The 17093-nt window shown below is 41.6% G+C and overlaps 1 protein-coding gene across 1 annotated transcript in view; it reads left to right on the forward strand.

Annotated features, from left to right (window-relative positions):
• Positions 1 to 240: 240 nt before the first annotated feature.
• The window catches only part of LOC134984301 (synaptic vesicular amine transporter-like), a 398788-nt gene continuing 381935 nt past the window's right edge, over positions 241 to 17093 (forward strand). The window contains exon 1 of the mRNA XM_063949918.1: positions 241 to 372. Within this exon, the coding sequence (XP_063805988.1) occupies positions 252 to 372 (121 nt within the window). The 5' untranslated portion in view covers positions 241 to 251. The remainder of the gene's footprint in view (positions 373 to 17093) is intronic.

Raw genomic sequence — 17093 nt, forward strand, 5'->3', positions numbered from 1 at the left:
GCCGGCGGGTGAGGGGTTAAGCCCGGCAGTGATATATTGTAGCAGGTCGGCGGGTGAGGGGTTAATGCCGGCAGTCCCGTCCAGTGGTACAGTGCAGGGGGGCAGGCGGGTGAGGGGTTAATGCCGGCAGTCCCGGGCAGAGGTACAGTGCAGGGGGGCCGGCGGGTGACGGGTTAATGCCGGCAGTGATACATTGTAGCGCTGACTCCTCTCTCTCCCCGCACTGCAGGTCCCGCCGCCGGCAGATCACCATGTCCCTCACCGAGCTCAGCTTCGTGCGGTGGCTCCGGGAGCGCAGACAGTCCCGCAAACTCATCCTGCTGGTCGTCATCATCGCCCTCCTGCTGGACAACATGCTGCTCACCGTGGTGGGTATGTACAGAGCTATCGCCAGTGTCTCGTGCGTGCGGTGTATACGCTGTATATCGCTGTACTGTCAGATATATATATTTATATCACTATCACTATATGTACAGTATTCTTCTATCTACATTATATTGCTGTGTTATATATAGTTACTGTATGTACAGAGCTATCGCCAGAGTCTCGTGCGTGCGGTGTATACGCTGTATATCGCTGTACTGTCATATATATATATATATATATATATATATATATATATCACTATATGTACAGTATTCTCCTATCTACATTATATTGCTGTGTTATATATAGTTACTGTATGTACAGAGCTATCGCCAGAGTCTCGTGCGTGCGGTGTATACGCTGTATATCGCTGTACTGTCATATATATATATATATCTATCACTATATGTACAGTATTCTTCTATCTACATTATATTGCTGTGTTATATATAGTTACTGTATGTACAGAGCTATCGCCAGAGTCTCGTACGTGCGGTGTATACGCTGTATATCCCTGTACTGTCATATATATATATATATATATATCACTATATGTACAGTATTCTCCTATCTACATTATATTGCTGTGTTATATATAGTTACTGTATGTACAGAGCTATCGCCAGAGTCTCGTACGTGCGGTGTATACGCTATATATCCCTGTACTGTCATATATATATATATATATATATCACTATATGTACAGTATTCTCCTATCTACATTATATTGCTGTGTTATATATAGTTACTGTATGTACAGAGCTATCGCCAGAGTCTTGTGCGTGCGGTGTATACGCTGTATATCGCTGTACTGTCATATATATATATATATATCACTATATGTACAGTATTCTATCTACATTATATTGCTGTGTTATATATAGTTACTGTATGTACAGAGCTATCGCCAGAGTCTTGTGCGTGCGGTGTATACGCTGTATATCCCTGTACTGTCATATATATATATATATATATATATATATATATATCACTATATGTACGGTATTCTCCTATCTACATTATATTGCTGTGTTATATATAGTTACTGTATGTACAGAGCTATCGCCAGAGTCTCGTGCGTGCGGTGTATACGCTGTATATCACTGTACTGTCATATATATATATATATATCACTATATGTACAGTATTCTCCTATCTACATTATATTGCTCTGTTATATATAGTTACTGTATGTACCTCCTCAGTAGTGTCCAGTATAATGCCATTAATACTATATTTATCCTTTATGTCACCTGAGATAGTGACTCCTAGATCCCTCTCCTCCTCAGTATCTCCCAGTATAGTGCCATTAATACTATATTTATCCTTTATGTCACCTGAGATAGTGACTCCTAGATCCCTTTCCTCCTCAGTAGTTCCCACTATAGTGCCATTAATACTATATTTATCCTTTATGTCACCTGAGATAGTGACTCCTAGATCCCTTTCCTCCTCAGTAGTTCCCAGTATAGTGCCATTAATACTATATTTATCCTTTATGTCACCTGAGATAGTGACTCCTAGATCCCTTTCCTCCTCAGTAGTCCCCAGTATAGTGCCATTAATACTATATTTATCCTTTATGTCACCTGAAATAGTGACTCCTAGATCCCTTTCCTCCTCAGTAGTTTCCAGTATAGTGCCATTAATACTATATTTATCCTTTATGTCACCTGAAATAGTGACTCCTAGATCCCTTTCCTCCTCAGTAGTTTCCAGTATAGTGCCATTATACTATATTTATCCTTTATGTCACCTGAAATAGTGACTCCTAGATCCCTTTCCTCCTCAGTAGTTCCCAGTATAGTGCCATTAATACTATATTTATCCTTTATGTCACCTGAGATAGTGACTCCTAGATCCCTTTCCTCCTCAGTAGTTCCCAGTATAGTGCCATTAATACTATATTTATCCTTTATATCACCTGAAATAGTGACTCCTAGATCCCTTTCCTCCTCAGTAGTTTCCAGTATAGCGCCATTAATACTATATTTATCATTTATGTCACCTGATATAGTGACTCCTAGATCCCTTTCCTCCTCAGTAGTTTCCAGTATAGTGCCATTAATACTATATTTATCATTTATGTCACCTGAAATAGTGACTCCTAGATCCCTTTCCTCCTCAGTAGTCTCCAGTATAGTGCCATTATACTATATTTATCCTTTATGTCACCTGAGATAGTGACTCCTAGATCCCTTTCCTCCTCAGTAGTTCCAGTATAGTGCCATTATACTATATTTATCCTTTATGTCACCTGAAATAGTGACTCTTAGATCCCTTTCCTCCTCAGTAGTTCCCAGTATAGTGCCATTAATACTATATTTATCCTTTATGTCACCTGAGATAGTGACTCCTAGATCCCTTTCCTCCTCAGTAGTCCCCAGTATAGTGCCATTAATACTATATTTATCCTTTATGTCACCTGAAATAGTGACTCCTAGATCCCTTTCCTCCTCAGTAGTTTCCAGTATAGTGCCATTAATACTATATTTATCCTTTATGTCATCTGAAATAGTGACTCCTAGATCCCTTTCCTCCTCAGTAGTTTCCAGTATAATGCCATTATTACTATATTTATCCTTTATGTCACCTGAAATAGTGACTCCTAGATCCCTTTCCTCCTCTGTAGTTTCCAGTATAGTGACATTAATACTATATTTATCCTTTATGTCACCTGAGATAGTGACTCCTAGATCCCTTTCCTCCTCAGTAGTTCCCAGTATAGTGCCATTAATACTATATTTATCCTTTATGTCACCTGAAATAGTGACTCCTAGATCCCTTTCCTCCTCAGTAGTCTCCAGTATAGTGCCATTAATACTATATTTATCCTTTATATCACCTGAAATAGTGACTCCTAGATCCCTTTCCTCCTCAGTAGCTCCCAGTATAGTGCCATTATACTATATTTATCCTTTATGTCACCTGAGATAGTGACTCCTAGATCCCTTTCCTCCTCAGTAGCTCCCAGTATAGTGCCATTATTACTGTATTTATCCTTTATGTCACCTGAGATAGTGACTCCTAGATCCCTTTCCTCCTCAGTAGTTTCCAGTATAGTGCCATTAATACTATATTTATCCTTTATGTCACCTGAAATAGTGACTCCTAGATCCCTTTCCTCCTCAGTAGTGTCCAGTATAGCGCCATTAATACTATATTTATCCTTTATGTCACCTGAAATAGTGACTCCTAGATCTCTTTCCTCCTCAGTAGTTTATATTATAGTGCCATTAATACTATATTTATCCTTTATGTCACCTGAAATAGTGACTCCTAGATCCCTTTCCTCCTAAGTAGTTCCCAGTATAGTGCCATTAATACTATATTTATCCTTTATATCACCTGAAATAGTGACTCCTAGATCTCTTTCCTCCTCAGTAGTTTATATTATAGTGCCATTAATACTATATTTATCCTTTATGTCACCTGAAATAGTGACTCCTAGATCCCTTTCCTCCTCAGTAGTTCCCAGTATAGTGCCATTAATACTATATTTATCCTTTATGTCACCTGAGATAGTGACTCCTAGATCCCTTTCCTCCTCAGTAGTTCCCAGTATAGTGCCATTAATACTATATTTATCATTTATGTCACCTGAAATAGTGACTCCTAGATCCCTTTCCTCCTCAGTAGTTCTCAGTATAGTGCTATTAATACTATATTTATCCTTTATGTCACCTGAGATAGTGACTCCTAGATCCCTTTCCTCCTCAGTAGTTACCAGTATAATGCCATTAATACTATATTTATCCTTTATGTCACCTGAAATAGTGACTCCTAGATCCCTTTCCTCCTCAGTAGTTTCCAGTATAGTGTCATTAATACTATATTTATCCTTTGTCACCTGAGATAGTGACTCCTAGATCCCTTTCCTCCTCAGTAGTGTCCAGTATATTGTCTTTAATACTATATTTATCCTTTATGTCACCTGAAATAGTGAATCCTAGATCCCTTTCCTCCTCAGTAGTTTCCAGTATAGTGCCATTAATACTATATTTAGCCTTTATGTCACCTGAGATAGTGACTCCTAGATCCCTTTCCTCCTCAGTAGTTTCCAGTATAGTGTCTTTAATACTATATTTATCCTTTATGTCACCTGAAATAGTGAATCCTAGATCCCTTTCCTCCTCAGTAGTTTCCAGTATAGTGCCATTAATACTATATTTATCCTTTATGTCACCTGAAATAGTGACTCCTAGATCCCTTTCCTCCTCAGTAGTTACCAGTATAGTGTCTTTAATACTATATTTATCCTTTATGTCACCTGAAATAGTGACTCCTAGATCCCTTTCCTCCTCAGTAGTTCCCAGTATAGTGTCATTAATACTATATTTATCCTTTGTCACCTGAAATAGTGACTCCTAGATCCCTTTCCTCCTCAGTAGTTCCCAGTATAGTGTCATTAATACTATATTTATCCTTTATATCACCTGAGATAGTGACTCCTAGATCCCTTTCCTCCTCAGTAGTGTCCAGTATAGTGCCATTAATACTATATTTATCCTTTATGTCACCTGAAATAGTGACTCCTAGATCCTTTTCCTCCTCAGTAGTTTCCAGTATAGTGCCATTAATACTATATTTATCCTTTATGTCACCTGAAATAGTGACTCCTAGATCCCTTTCCTCCTCAGTAGTCCCCAGTATAGTGCCATTAATACTATATTTATCCTTTATGTCACCTGAAATAGTGACTCCTAGATCCCTTTCCTCCTCAGTAGTCCCCAGTATAGTGCCATTAATACTATATTTATCCTTTATGTCACCTGAAATAGTGACTCCTAGATCCCTTTCCTCCCCAGTAGTTTCCAGTTTAGTGCTATTAATACTATATTTATTCTTTATGTCACCTGAAATAGTGACTCCTAGATCCCTTTCCTCCTCAGTAGTTTCCAGTATAGTGCCATTAATACTATATTTATCCTTTATGTCACCTGAAATAGTGACTCCTAGATCCCTTTCCTCCTCAGTAGTTTCCAGTATAGCACCATTAATACTATATTTATCCTTTATGTCACCTGAAATAGTGACTCCTAGATCCCTTTCCTCCTCAGTAGTTTCCAGTATAGTGCCATTAATACTATATTTATCCTTTATATCACCTGAAATAGTGACTCCTAGATCCCTTTCCTCCTCAGTAGTTTCCAGTATAGTGCCATTAATACTATATTTATCCTTTATGTCACCTGAAATAGTGACTCCTAGATCCCTTTCCTCCTCAGTAGTTTCCAGTATAGTGACATTGATACTATATTTATCCTTTATGTCACCTGAAATAGTGACTCCTAGATCCCTTTCCTCATCAGTAGTTTCCAGTATAGTGACATTGATACTATATTTATCCTTTATGTCACCTGAAATAGTGACTCCTAGATCCCTTTCCTCCTCAGTAGTTTCCAGTATAGTGCCATTAATACTATATTTATCCTTTATATCACCTGAAATAGTGACTCCTAGATCCCTTTCCTCCTCAGTAGTTTCCAGTATAGTGCCATTAATACTATATTTATCCTTTATGTCACCTGAAATAGTGACTCCTAGATCCCTTTCCTCCTCAGTAGTATCCAGTATAGTGCCATTAATACTATATTTATCCTTTATGTCACCTGAAATAGTGACTCCTAGATCCCTTTCCTCCTCAGTAGTTTCCAGTATAGTGACATTGATACTATATTTATCCTTTATGTCACCTGAAATAGTGACTCCTAGATCCCTTTCCTCATCAGTAGTTTCCAGTATAGTGCCATTAATACTATATTTATCCTTTATGTCACCTGAAATAGTGACTCCTAGATCCCTTTCCTCCTCAGTAGTTTCCAGTATAGTGTCTTTAATACTATATTTATCCTTTATGTCACCTGAAATAGTGAATCCTAGATTCCTTTCCTCCTCAGTAGTTTCCAGTATAGTGCCATTAATACTATATTTATCCTTTATGTCACCTGAAATAGTGACTCCTAGATCCCTTTCCTCCTCAGTAGTTACCAGTATAGTGTCTTTAATACTATATTTATCCTTTATGTCACCTGAAATAGTGACTCCTAGATCCCTTTCCTCCTCAGTAGTTCCCAGTATAGTGTCATTAATACTATATTTATCCTTTGTCACCTGAAATAGTGACTCCTAGATCCCTTTCCTCCTCAGTAGTTCCCAGTATAGTGTCATTAATACTATATTTATCCTTTATATCACCTGAGATAGTGACTCCTAGATCCCTTTCCCCCTCAGTAGTGTCCAGTATAGTGCCATTAATACTATATTTATCCTTTATGTCACCTGAAATAGTGACTCCTAGATCCTTTTCCTCCTCAGTAGTTTCCAGTATAGTGCCATTAATACTATATTTATCCTTTATGTCACCTGAAATAGTGACTCCTAGATCCCTTTCCTCCTCAGTAGTCCCCAGTATAGTGCCATTAATACTATATTTATCCTTTATGTCACCTGAAATAGTGACTCCTAGATCCCTTTCCTCCTCAGTAGTCCCCAGTATAGTGCCATTAATACTATATTTATCCTTTATGTCACCTGAAATAGTGACTCCTAGATCCCTTTCCTCCCCAGTAGTTTCCAGTTTAGTGCTATTAATACTATATTTATTCTTTATGTCACCTGAAATAGTGACTCCTAGATCCCTTTCCTCCTCAGTAGTTTCCAGTATAGTGCCATTAATACTATATTTATCCTTTATGTCACCTGAAATAGTGACTCCTAGATCCCTTTCCTCCTCAGTAGTTTCCAGTATAGCACCATTAATACTATATTTATCCTTTATGTCACCTGAAATAGTGACTCCTAGATCCCTTTCCTCCTCAGTAGTTTCCAGTATAGTGCCATTAATACTATATTTATCCTTTATATCACCTGAAATAGTGACTCCTAGATCCCTTTCCTCCTCAGTAGTTTCCAGTATAGTGCCATTAATACTATATTTATCCTTTATGTCACCTGAAATAGTGACTCCTAGATCCCTTTCCTCCTCAGTAGTTTCCAGTATAGTGACATTGATACTATATTTATCCTTTATGTCACCTGAAATAGTGACTCCTAGATCCCTTTCCTCATCAGTAGTTTCCAGTATAGTGACATTGATACTATATTTATCCTTTATGTCACCTGAAATAGTGACTCCTAGATCCCTTTCCTCCTCAGTAGTTTCCAGTATAGTGCCATTAATACTATATTTATCCTTTATATCACCTGAAATAGTGACTCCTAGATCCCTTTCCTCCTCAGTAGTTTCCAGTATAGTGCCATTAATACTATATTTATCCTTTATGTCACCTGAAATAGTGACTCCTAGATCCCTTTCCTCCTCAGTAGTATCCAGTATAGTGCCATTAATACTATATTTATCCTTTATGTCACCTGAAATAGTGACTCCTAGATCCCTTTCCTCCTCAGTAGTTTCCAGTATAGTGACATTGATACTATATTTATCCTTTATGTCACCTGAAATAGTGACTCCTAGATCCCTTTCCTCCTCAGTAGTTTCCAGTATAGTGCCATTAATACTATATTTATCCTTTATGTCACCTGAAATAGTGACTCCTAGATCCCTTTCCTCCTCAGTAGTTTCCAGTATAGTGCCATTAATACTGTATTTATCCTTTATGTCACCTGAGATAGTGACTCCTAGATCCCTTTCCTCCTCAGTAGTTTTCAGTATAGTGCCATTAATACTATATTTATCCTTTATGTCACCTGAAATAGTGACTCCTAGATCCCTTTCCTCCTCAGTAGTTTCCAGTATAGTGCCATTAATACTATATTTATCCTTTATGTCACCTGAGATAGTGACTCCTAGATCCCTTTCCTCCTCAGTAGTTTCCAGTATAGTGCCATTAATACTATATTTAGCCTTTGGGTTTTTGAGGCCCAAGTGCATGATTTTGTATTTTTTGGCATTAAACTGTAATTGCCAGACTCCTGACCTTTCCTCTAGTCTACCTAGATCTTCAATTATTTGTTTTACCCCATTTGGTGTGTCCTGCCTGTTTCACACCTTTGGACATGCCACATATCCTATTACTGACACTGTAACATAGCATTCTGTATGCAGATACAGCCTCAGCCACACACACAATATAGGTATGTCACATATCCTATTACTGACACTGTAACATAGCATTCTGTATGCAGATACAGCCTCAGCCACACACACAATATAGGTATGTCACATATCCTATTACTAACACTGTAACGTAGCATTCCATATGCAGATACAGCCGCAATCACACACAGAATACAGGCATGCTGCATATCCTATTACTGACACTGTAACATAGCATTCTGTATGCAGATACAGCCGCAGTCACTTACATAATATAGGCATGCCACATGTCCTATTACTGACACTGTAACATAGCATTCTGTATGCAGATACAGCCGCAGTCACACACACAATATAGGCATGCCACATATCCTATTACTGACACTGTAACAGAGCCGGATTAACAATGGGGCGGATGGAGCTGCAGCTCCAGGCCACCCCATCAAAACAGGCCCACAGCATCCCCTGCTGCTGGAAACAGGAAAAATGTTTTTCCTGTTCCAGCAAGTCAGTAGCACCAGAAAGCTATCCTGTGCTGAAAGATTTCTCTCCTCCTCACCTTGCTTGCCGGGATGCAGGGTGATTTAGCAACTTGTCTGGTCCCGTGACCCCTCTGCAGGGCCTTCTAGTGATGCTTGCTTAATGGTGTGTGTGGGGGTTCCCTCAAAGGGGGCGTGGCCACGGGTCCGTGATTAGGCCACGCCCCTAGTCTGTCTAGCGCTTCTGCTGTGTCCGTAAGGCTCAGTGACTGGGGGAAATGAGAGAGAGAGTGAGAGGGCTGTGGGGAACAGGGACTTTGTGTTGGAAAGGACAGGCTGGGTGTGTGTGTGTGTAGGGACTGGGGTGAACAGGGTGAGAGAGTGTGTGTATGGTGACTGGAGGGGACAGGGGGGAGTGTGTGTGTGTGTGTAACAGGCTTTGTGTGTGTGTGTGTGTGTGTGTGTGTGTGTGTGTGTGTGTGTGTGAAAGGATTTGCCCTTATACCTTAACCCTCGATGTGATGGCCTCTCAGACGTCTGGGAGTGTAAACCTTTACGCTATCAGTTACATGCACAACACAAGCAGTAAAAATTCACACTGTTTATTTAATAAATTACAGAGTACTATATAGAAAAGAAACATGGGTGTATACAATATGTGCAAGCATATGATTGGATAAATAGAAGTAGCATACGACATTACATGCAGGATATTTTAGTAACACACAGAAGTAACAGTTTTGATCTGGTATGTAATTGTCCTTGAAGATAAGACACACACAAGCCTTATATTATATGAACAGACAAAGGCATCTTGTAGAGAGTGCGTACGTGTCTATTCAAACACATAACAATTCATATAGCATGTTTAACCCTTCATTAGGGAGGTAGAAATATTCACTTTTACACTATACTTATTATAAGGAAATTGATCATATAAAAAGTAATATTTACAAAGACAGAAGAGCTAACCCTTCAATCCCCTCTTAGAATCATGATTGTTATATGACATGATTCTTGAGTGAGGCTCCTTTTAAATTTCTCCCTGTGGTGGTGTTAGATGTATAACAGGTATAGTTTCCAGGATATATGGTTATGGTGCTTCCTGGGTTGGGATTTTTTGACAATATGGGATATTCCCTTTTCCACATTTCGCACGGACTGTCATTTGTTTTGGTGTCATTGGAAAGGCTGAAAAAACAATTTTCCTGTTCTAGGGGTATATTAAGGGGCACTGTACCTAGGTGGGGCCTAGATTTGCCACAGACATAACAGTTGCTTTTATTGTGTTTGTTAGCACTATACTTCATCCATTCCAACCAAAAATTAATAGACAATCTTTGAAGTAAGTTCAGATGTTGACCATATCTGTTTCTGGCAGCTGATGGGCGATATCCCCAATCTGTTCCTGTATTCCACCCCACAGCTTCCCAGGAATTACAATTAGATCCATAATATCTAATGTCATAGTACCATTCGTCAGTAACACAAATATATACTGTCTCAGACATTCCTGATTTCCTCCTTTGTTGTATATAATATTTGTTGTCAGCAAGTTTGGGGAACATAAAATAGTCAAGGATATATGTGGCTACGTGTGTGTTAGAGGAATTATGCCACAAGGTGGGGATCCCATTTGTTTGTGTGATGTCGACTTCACATATTGTGAGGTGAATAAGGGCCAGTAGGGCTATCGAGATAGTCCCCAGGATAGAGATAGGGGACAGGTTCCTCATCTTCTTCTGTTCTTCTTTCTTCGCTAGGTGGGAGGTCAGGGCTGTCTGCCCCGGTTCGTACCTCACTGGAATCACTTGCTTCCCTCTCTAGGTCTGGTCTAGGAACCTTTTTTACTCGGGATGCATGGATCCAGGCAGGACTTTCCTCTGTCAGGACTGCTGTTCGGGTAACTGCTACGACCTCTGTCTCTGGACCATAGGTGAAGTCTCCTGGGCTCTTGTTCCTGGGGAGCACCTTCACCACGACTCTGTCTCCGACTTTAAAGGGGTGTGTAGGTTCCTGTGGATTCAAAGGGTTTTTACAAACAACCTCATGTTCAATTTCATTCAGTTTTGTTATCAGGGACCTGACATACTCTTCTCTGATGAGTTCTAGATCTCCTTCCTGTATTACTAGTGGTTTCTTAGCCCAGGGTGTAGGAAAAGGGTCTACCCATTAGTATTTCAAAGGGTGAGTATCCTAGAGTTTTCTGTGGGGTATTCAAGATGCTGGTGTTTAGCTTTATTAGGGTTGTTCCTGAGGCAAGTGATGCATCTGCTAACATACTGGTCCACAAGTGATTTGGCATTAGTAACATAAAAATCATTGGTTAGTAGGAGGAGTGTTGTGGCTTCACCACGGTGACCAACACCACGGCACTGGGCAACGAGCAAAGGGGCACTGGACTGGGGTATACAGGGTTTCCCCTCTTTGCAGATTAATCCTGATTTAGGATTTTTTCTGCAGAATTGGGTAAGTCCAGTCGGAGAGATCAGCATTAGTCGCAGCAGCTTGAAGTTGAGTGAGCAGATGGACGTTGTCAAGGGAGGGACATGCTCTAGTGAGTGCAACGAGTTCTGCAGCTTGCGCGGACTGATAAGGTATTGGTAGGGTTTCCAACACAGTATCAGGGAGGGTGACAATGGCATAGCCAGCCTGGTATGTATTGTCATTGGGCCTACTACATGAGCCGTCAACAAAAACTACGTCTGCGCCTGGTATGGGAACGGGAGACATGTCAAGTCTGGGAGAAGTTTCAGCTTCAATGGAAGCAGCACAGTCATGTAGGTCGGGTGGTTCATCCTCGGGACCTTTCAAGCCTAAAAGGGCATTGAGAATGGGTGCAGGGCCAGAAGAACTAGCAGTGTATTTAATGGTAAGGGTGGGGTTACTCAAAAGGAGTACTTCATATCCACTAAGGCGTTGTGCTGACATGTGCTGTGTGTAAGCCTTTAAGTATTGCCAGGACATCATGTGTGGTGTGGAGTACTGTGATGTGGCCTAAAGTGAGGGTAGTGGCCATTTCTGCAACCATTGCACAGGCTGCCAAAGCCCTGAGGCAGGCAGGCATACCTTGCACAGACACTGGCATGACTTTGGGAAAAAAATGCCACGGGGCGCAACTTCCCTCCATGAAACTGTGTGAGCACCCCCGCCATGGTTTTACAATTGTCCCTTGCATATAGATGGAAAGGTAGCACATAACTGGGGAGGCCAAGTGCCGGACTTTTCATCAACATACATTTTAAACTTTCATATGCAGTTAACATTTCTTGTGACCATTGTACAGTTTTAGGTTTGTCCTTCAGTGTGGCTTGTCTCAAAATGTTATCATAATAGGAGCAATCAGAAATCCACTGTTTGCAGTAATTTACCATACCCAGGAAGGACAGTAGTTCCCTCTGGGTAGTTGGGGTGACCAGGCCCAATACAGACTGTATGCGTTGTGGACTGATTTTCCTCTCTCCCTGAGTGAGCACAAAACCTAAGTAATCAACATGCTTTTTACACCATTGCATTTTTATTTTGGACACCTTGTGTCCACATTCACAAAGCCAGTTTAGTAATGAAACACCATCCTCTCGGCAGGCCTCCTCAGTTTTACTACAGAGCAGCAGATCATCTGCATACTGTAGCAGGACTGAACCATGGTGAGGTTGCCAGGGCCTCAATGTGGCCTGGAGACAACAGGTGCGTCAATAATCTGCACCAGGTAAGTTGTTTACCCTCAAAAGAAAAGGCAAAAAGTAATTGTGTCTGTGAATCTACAGGTATGCTGAAAAAAAAAGGCATTCTTCAAATCAATTACAGAGAACGCAGCATCTGCAGGGATTGCAGAAATGAGTGAGTTTACATCTGGAACAATTGGTGCAATCGGGACAATTGGCTGATTGATCGCTCTGAGATTCTGTACAAATCTTATACTACCATCAGCTTTGGCAACAGGGTTCACAGGAGTACAGTATGGTGATACAATATGTCTGAGAGACCCTGTTGTAAGAATTGCTGTATCACGGGGCGGAGACCTTCTATCTTTTCTGGTGAGAGGGGATACTGCATAAGTCAGAACACAAAACACTGGTTGTTGCACCGCTGTCCACTAAAAAGGGAATTTTACTTCCATTTATAATAAGTGGCAGCAGAGGTGAATCTTTACTATGACGGGAGAGTTGAATAAAGGCTGGGATGCCCTCCTCCGGGCCCTGTCAGTGCGCGAGGTCTTTGGAATCTTCCCTGACTGCGGGGTTGGCTCTGTCTGGTGGGGAAATGAGTAAGCTTTCTGAGTTAAGCAAAGGTAAGCCAGCGTCATCTGTCCAGCAGTCCTTAAACCTTTTCCAAAACGCAGTAACAGACTATGAAGGTTTCTGTTTACAAGCTACAGCGACAGGCAAAAAGCACAGGCTTTAAAGACTTCCTTCATATGTGTATAGCTGCGTCCTTTGCAAGCTTTGCGCAAATAAGATATACAGCCATCGAGGGTAATAGTGGGCTTGGGACAGTGTTTTACTATTATCTAAACTCTGGGTTATTGGTGCTAGGGATAGAGCTAGTGGACGCACCCTCCAGCAGTGGAGCTGGAGGCAATCCCATCTAGTGTGAAAGGGTTACTGCTGCCAAGAGATTTGTGTCTCTGAGCGCAGGATACATTGGAATGCAAAGGGGGGAGGCGAGAGGGATCTCTCTGCAGCCTCGCTTCTGTGCTGTTGGGAACTGACATTTTTTCTTAAATCTCCATATAGAAAAGGTAATTACTGCCTTCCCGTAGGAATGGGTCCTGTCCTGCTTTCTCTGTCCATCCCGCTAAATTATCCACCCATGGGTTAACTAAATAATACTCTGAGGTAGAGTTACGGGCAACATACATCTTGCATGTCTCACCAGGGAGGGGCGGGGGATATGCAGTTCTTTACTCTGACTAGAGCCCATTGTCAGACAGTAATATAAATCAACAGTACAACTTTTAAAAGAAAATTATCTAAAATATACAACACTCTACTTATACATGCATCAGCTTAACCAGTTAATTAGTCATTGACAATATCACAATATTATCTGTATAGTGAGAACATGAAATCTTTTGACGGGTACGCTTACCTTCGTACAAGATGTCAGAAAAATACAGCGTTTTAAACAGGAAGCAAGAAAAGTATTTGAGTAAAGATATCTGGCAGACGAAAACTTACCAGCCGTCTGGACCAAATATAAGAACTTATCTCACTACAAACATACAAGAATATATAGGCGATCAAATCGGGGTATTCTCTACGTTACGTATAGACCCCAGGTCTATGTTTTTTTTTAAGTATCCCAGATACTGACGTCTTTGGAGAATTGCGCTTGGACCCCGGGTCCTTTCTCAGACGTATTCTTTAAGTCCCAGACATTAAAGATTCTATGGTATCCCTGATACCTGTTTTATGCTTTTACATAAAACTTCGTAATATTAAGTCCCGGACTTAAATATTACCTTGTCACGTGTTCCCGGAACACTGACACGGATTCAGCTTCAGTGTATGACCGCAATCCTGTATGGCAAAGACAGACAATAAATTCTCTATTTTTACCATTCAGGGACGATCACTGAATCCCGGACGAGCCCCCAGCTGAAAGGATTTGCCCTTATACCTTAACCCTCGATGTGATGGCCTCTCAGACGTCTGGGAGTGTAAACCTTTACGCTATCAGTTACATGCACAACACAAGCAGTAAAAATTCACACTGTTTATTTAATAAATTACAGAGTACTATATAGAAAAGAAACATGGGTGTATACAATATGTGCAAGCATATGATTGGATAAATAGAAGTAGCATACGACATTACATGCAGGATATTTTAGTAACACACAGAAGTAACAGTTTTGATCTGGTATGTAATTGTCCTTGAAGATAAGACACACACAAGCCTTATATTATATGAACAGACAAAGGCATCTTGTAGAGAGTGCGTACGTGTCTATTCAAACACATAACAATTCATATAGCATGTTTAACCCTTCATTAGGGAGGTAGAAATATTCACTTTTACACTATACTTATTATAAGGAAATTGATCATATAAAAAGTAATATTTACAAAGACAGAAGAGCTAACCCTTCAGTGTGTGTGTGTGTGTGTATGTATGTATGTATGTATGTATGTATGTATGTACTGTATGTGTGTGGTGTGTGTAGGGACAGGGGAAACGGGCTGTGTGTGTAAAGGGAGGGGGGGCAGGCTGTGTGTGTCTGTGATGACATGGGTATGTTGCTGGGATTAGTTGAGTGCACAGACTGGGTTGCTTACATTGGAGGTTACGCTCAGGCGGGTGCTCTGCATGTCTGTGGACACTCTGTACTCGTGCATTTGGCTGCACTATGTGCACTGGGAGGGGCTTTGTTGTCGATGTTGAAGTGTTGGCTGCAGTGGGGTGGATGCGGGGAGGGTCGCTGGTCATCCAGCTCAGGGGATCCCGCCAGTGGCGGTTATAGGTGCGGGTTAGCAGGGTGGTCACCCAGGGCGCTGCGGCCTGAGGCGGTTACCCCACCAGCACCATCAACACCCCTCTGCTGCCTGCATCACAATACCCCCCACCACTTCCTGCTGCCGGCCCTGTCTTGGCCACTTCACTCTGCCCGCACCTCACCGCTTTCTCCTGCCGGCTACCCCCCTTTCCTGGACGCTTCCTGCCGGCCGCCTCCTGCCACTACTTACTCCCCTTCAGCTTCACACTGGGCGGAAGTATGAGGAGAGCATAGAGCCGTGGGACCACAGGCGCCGGATGGTGAGTGACGGCTAGCTGGTGCAATTTGTATAATGGGCTACCTGGCACAATGTGTATAAGGGGCTACCTGGTGCAATGTGTATAAGGGGCTACCTGGCACAGTGTGTATAAGTGGCAACCTAGCGCAGTGTATAAAAGGGGCTACATGGCGCAGTTTGTTTAACGGGCTCTACCTGGTGCAGTGTGTAAAAAAGGCTACCTGGCGCAGTTTGTATAACGGGCTCTACCTGGCGCAGTTTGTATAACGGGCTCTACCTGACGCAGTGTGTATATCTGGCTCTACCTGGCGCAACATGTATAAAAGGGGCTCTACCTGGTGTAACGTGTATAAAAGGGGCTCTACCTGGTGTAACGTGTATAAAAGGGGCTCTACCTGGCATAACGTGAATAAGAGGGGCTCCGTGAAGATGGCCCGGGAGATCGTGACTGAGCTATCTGGCTGCTGCTTATTGCTAAGGGAAGCCGGGATAAATAGCTGCTGCACAGACAGATGCACGCACCTCCAACCAACCGTAAGTTATACCACCTGTCAGCCGGCCTATAACATCAGCAAGGCACCGCAACACCGCAAGTCCACACTCAGATGTCTAGCTATTATCTCAAGGACAGTGCTATACAAGTGTTCCCCTAGTGAACTTCTACTTAGCGCTGGGGCTCCCCACACCCATATCTGTCTTCATACACTTCCCTCAAACATCCACCCTGAATACTGGCAAATATTTCATGTTGTATGTGTTGTACACACATTACATTCTACACACTTCTATTCGACACTGGCCAGCACCTATATCACCATCCTTAATATGTTTTTAGATTGTTTTGATACTCACTTCTGAGCCAATACATTGATTTAACTGTATTGATTTATTACTAATAAAATATAACAGTGTATATATAGATAGATAGAATTAGAGCTATAGATATATATGGGATGTAGTTATGTGACCGCCGGTCACAATACTTCCCCCTGCATCTCGAAGCCTGACAATCCCGACAGTTGGCATGTCGACCAAAAGAGACTATTCCACGACACCCATAGAGTGGAAATAGAACCTGTGGCGAGCGCAGCCAGGATCCCGGCCGCCTGTAACACATACCCAACCCTAATATATATAGAGAGAGAGAGAGATAACAGTAAGAATGGAAATGTAATACCACCAGAAACAGTATAATCTGCATCACATGCTGTAGTAATGGTTGTCAATGCTTCGGTCCCCTTCCAGACCAATTTCAAGACCACCAGCAATTACAGTAGGCGCTCTCAAGCCAAAAAGTACCTGCAGTTACTTGTTGGCTTGAGACTAGCTGCTATAATTATTGGCAGACTCAAGGGACAATGTGTGGCGGGTCCTGCGTGACACAACCCCTAGTCACAATCCTGCTGTTGCTGGTCACTTCCCCTGTGACGGTACACAATAGGCCCTTCATAA

This window comes from Pseudophryne corroboree, assembly GCF_028390025.1.
Source record: "Pseudophryne corroboree isolate aPseCor3 chromosome 3 unlocalized genomic scaffold, aPseCor3.hap2 SUPER_3_unloc_48, whole genome shotgun sequence".
NCBI lineage: Eukaryota > Metazoa > Chordata > Amphibia > Anura > Myobatrachidae > Pseudophryne > Pseudophryne corroboree.